Consider the following 2,354-nt stretch of genomic DNA (forward strand, 5'->3'; position numbering starts at 1 on the left):
GTGTGTGTGTGTGTGTACGTGTGTGTATGTGTATGTGTGTGTGTGTGTGTGTGTGTGTGTACGGACGCTGCAGTCTCCATGGCCCGGTTCCGGTCTTCTGGACCTTGATGATGAACATGTAGGGTCCGTCCTCCCAGGACCGGGCCACGACGTCGAAGTCGCTCTGAGGAACAAACAGGGTCAGCTCCCTGACCTTTCACCCCGCAGCAAGCCCTGACCCGGTTCTGGTGACCCGACTGACCTGATTAGAGGAGCCACCAGCAGCCTGAGAACCAGAGAAGAAGAAGATCAGTTCACATGAAGGTTCTGGACCACAGGTCCAAACGGCTCTGATCGGAACCGGACAGAACCGGGCCGTACCTTTGGTTCTGGTTTCTTAGCTTCGCTCCTCTTCCTCCTGGATTTTTCCTTCGAGTCAGAATGGAAAGACAACATTAGAGTTCAGAACCAGAACTGGACCGGCTGACACGGCCGAACCAGAACCACACTCAGCGACGATGCGTTCACTGACCGCAGGTAAAAACCCAACTTGTTGACCTGAACAGGTCCGGTTTCAAACCCAAGGCTAAAGTACTGAGAAATCCAGAACCGGGTCGGGTCCAAACAGCAGCCAGGGTTTCTGCTGCCTCCAGCAGCTCAACCTTTAACCTTTTAAAGGTCGACTCAAGGTCACTGGAGTTACGTTAAAGGTCACAGTAGAGTCTGTCCGCAGCTCGGGTCGGTTCTGACCCGGCTCGGTTCTGGTCGTGATGCAGAATGATTCTCTGTCCACAGATTCCTGACATCATTTTACTGTTGTAGACAGAAAAACGCAGCAAAGCGTCGTCCAGGCAACGCGTTTCAGCGTCTGCGTCCTCCAGGTCCCGACAGCTAAACTAATCAATGATTAATCAATATCTGTGTATCGGCTGCAGACGCATTTTAATTAAATAAGTTCAGGTTTGATTTGGAGTCATTTGCATATTTGGAGGGAAAAAATCTATTTGAGGAATTTAACTTGGAAAGGAAAAACGATGAGAATCAGTTTGTCCCGTTCCTGCGGTGACATCATCAGCGTCCTGCGTTCGGACCCACCTTAGCCGACGGCGGCGGCGGCGGCGGCGGCTTGTTCTTCAGCGCCACCACCGGGTCGAAAGGCGCGACGCTGAACTGAAACAGCAAGCAAACAGCTTTAGTTGCGCCTCCGACTCGGCGGCTGCTCATCCGGCGGTCCTCACAGTGTCGGGCGTTATCTGGCAGCTGATTGGCTTGTAGGTGTGACTGGCGAAGGCCCCCGCCGCCCCGCCCGCCGCCACGGAGGCCGAGTTGAAGTAGTCCTCTGGATTCAGCTGGCGGAGACACAAACGTCAGCTGAGCCATGAAATCCTACAGAAACACAGGCACTTGAAGGCAACGCGCTGCAGGACGTCACCAAGTTCCGGAAACAGCCAATCAGAGCCCAGAGGCGGGTCTTAGCGCTGTCAATCACAACCTCATGTGGCGATGCTCATCCCTTTGCTCTGTGCTACGCTGCAGCTAGCATAGCATAGCATAGCATAGCATAACATAGCATAGCATAACATAGCATAGCATAGCTAGCCAGATTAAAGCCAGAAAGATTAAAACCAGCAGAATAGTTTCCATTTGGTGGTACCACCAGAACCCAGCGGTACCATCAGAACCCGGCGGTACCATCAGAACCCAGTGGTGCCACCAGAACCCAGCGGTACCATCAGAACCCGGCGGTACCACCAGAACCCGGCGGTACCACCAGAACCCGGCGGTACCATCAGAACCCGGCGGTACCACCAGAACCCGGCGGTACCATCAGAACCCGGCGGTACCACCAGAACCCAGCGGTACCATCAGAACCCGGCGGTACCATCAGAACCCAGTGGTACCATCAGAACAGAACCCAGTGGTACCACCAGAACCCAGCGGTACCATCAGAACCCGGCGGTGCCACCAGAACCCAGTGGTGCCATCAGAACAGAACCCAGTGGTGCCATCAGAACCCGGCGGTACCACCAGAACCCAGTGGTGCCATCAGAACCCAGTGGTACCACCAGAACCCAGCGGTACCATCAGAACCTGGCGGTACCACCAGAACCCAGTGGTGCCATCAGAACCCAGTGGTACCACCAGAACCCGGCGGTACCATCAGAACCCGGCGGTACCATCAGAACCCAGTGGTACCATCAGAACAGAACCCAGTGGTACCACCAGAACCCAGTGGTGCCATCAGAACCCAGTGGTACCACCAGAACCCAGCGGTACCATCAGAACCCAGTGGTACCACCAGAACAGAACCCGGTGGTACCACCAGAACAGAACCCAGTGGTACCATCAGAACAGAACCCAGCGGTACCATCAGA

The 2,354-nt window shown here is 55.0% G+C and overlaps 2 protein-coding genes across 3 annotated transcripts in view; both read right to left on the minus strand.

The window, feature by feature from the left end:
* LOC103460033 (transmembrane protein 87A-like) overlaps positions 1-540 on the minus strand; it is a 10,166-nt gene extending 9,626 nt beyond the window's left edge. Inside the window, exons 1-3 of one of the 2 annotated variants that reach the window (XM_017303070.1) lie at positions 361-540; positions 242-265; positions 67-163 (exon numbers count right to left, since the gene is read on the minus strand). In XM_017303070.1, the coding sequence (XP_017158559.1) occupies positions 67-163; positions 242-265; positions 361-435 (196 nt within the window). In that variant the 5' untranslated portion in view covers positions 436-540. The remainder of the gene's footprint in view (positions 1-66; positions 164-241; positions 266-360) is intronic. The other variant, XM_017303069.1, reaches the window with a different exon arrangement.
* A 116-nt stretch (positions 541-656) lies between these two features.
* The window catches only part of LOC108165917 (transmembrane protein 87A-like), a 3,086-nt gene continuing 1,388 nt past the window's right edge, over positions 657-2,354 (minus strand). Inside the window, exons 4-5 of the mRNA XM_017303072.1 lie at positions 1,218-1,328; positions 657-1,149 (exon numbers count right to left, since the gene is read on the minus strand). Of these exons, the coding sequence (XP_017158561.1) occupies positions 1,051-1,149; positions 1,218-1,328 (210 nt within the window). The 3' untranslated portion in view covers positions 657-1,050. The remainder of the gene's footprint in view (positions 1,150-1,217; positions 1,329-2,354) is intronic.

This window comes from Poecilia reticulata, unplaced genomic scaffold (genome assembly GCF_000633615.1).
Source record: "Poecilia reticulata strain Guanapo unplaced genomic scaffold, Guppy_female_1.0+MT scaffold_159, whole genome shotgun sequence".
Classification (NCBI taxonomy): Eukaryota; Metazoa; Chordata; class Actinopteri; order Cyprinodontiformes; family Poeciliidae; genus Poecilia; species Poecilia reticulata.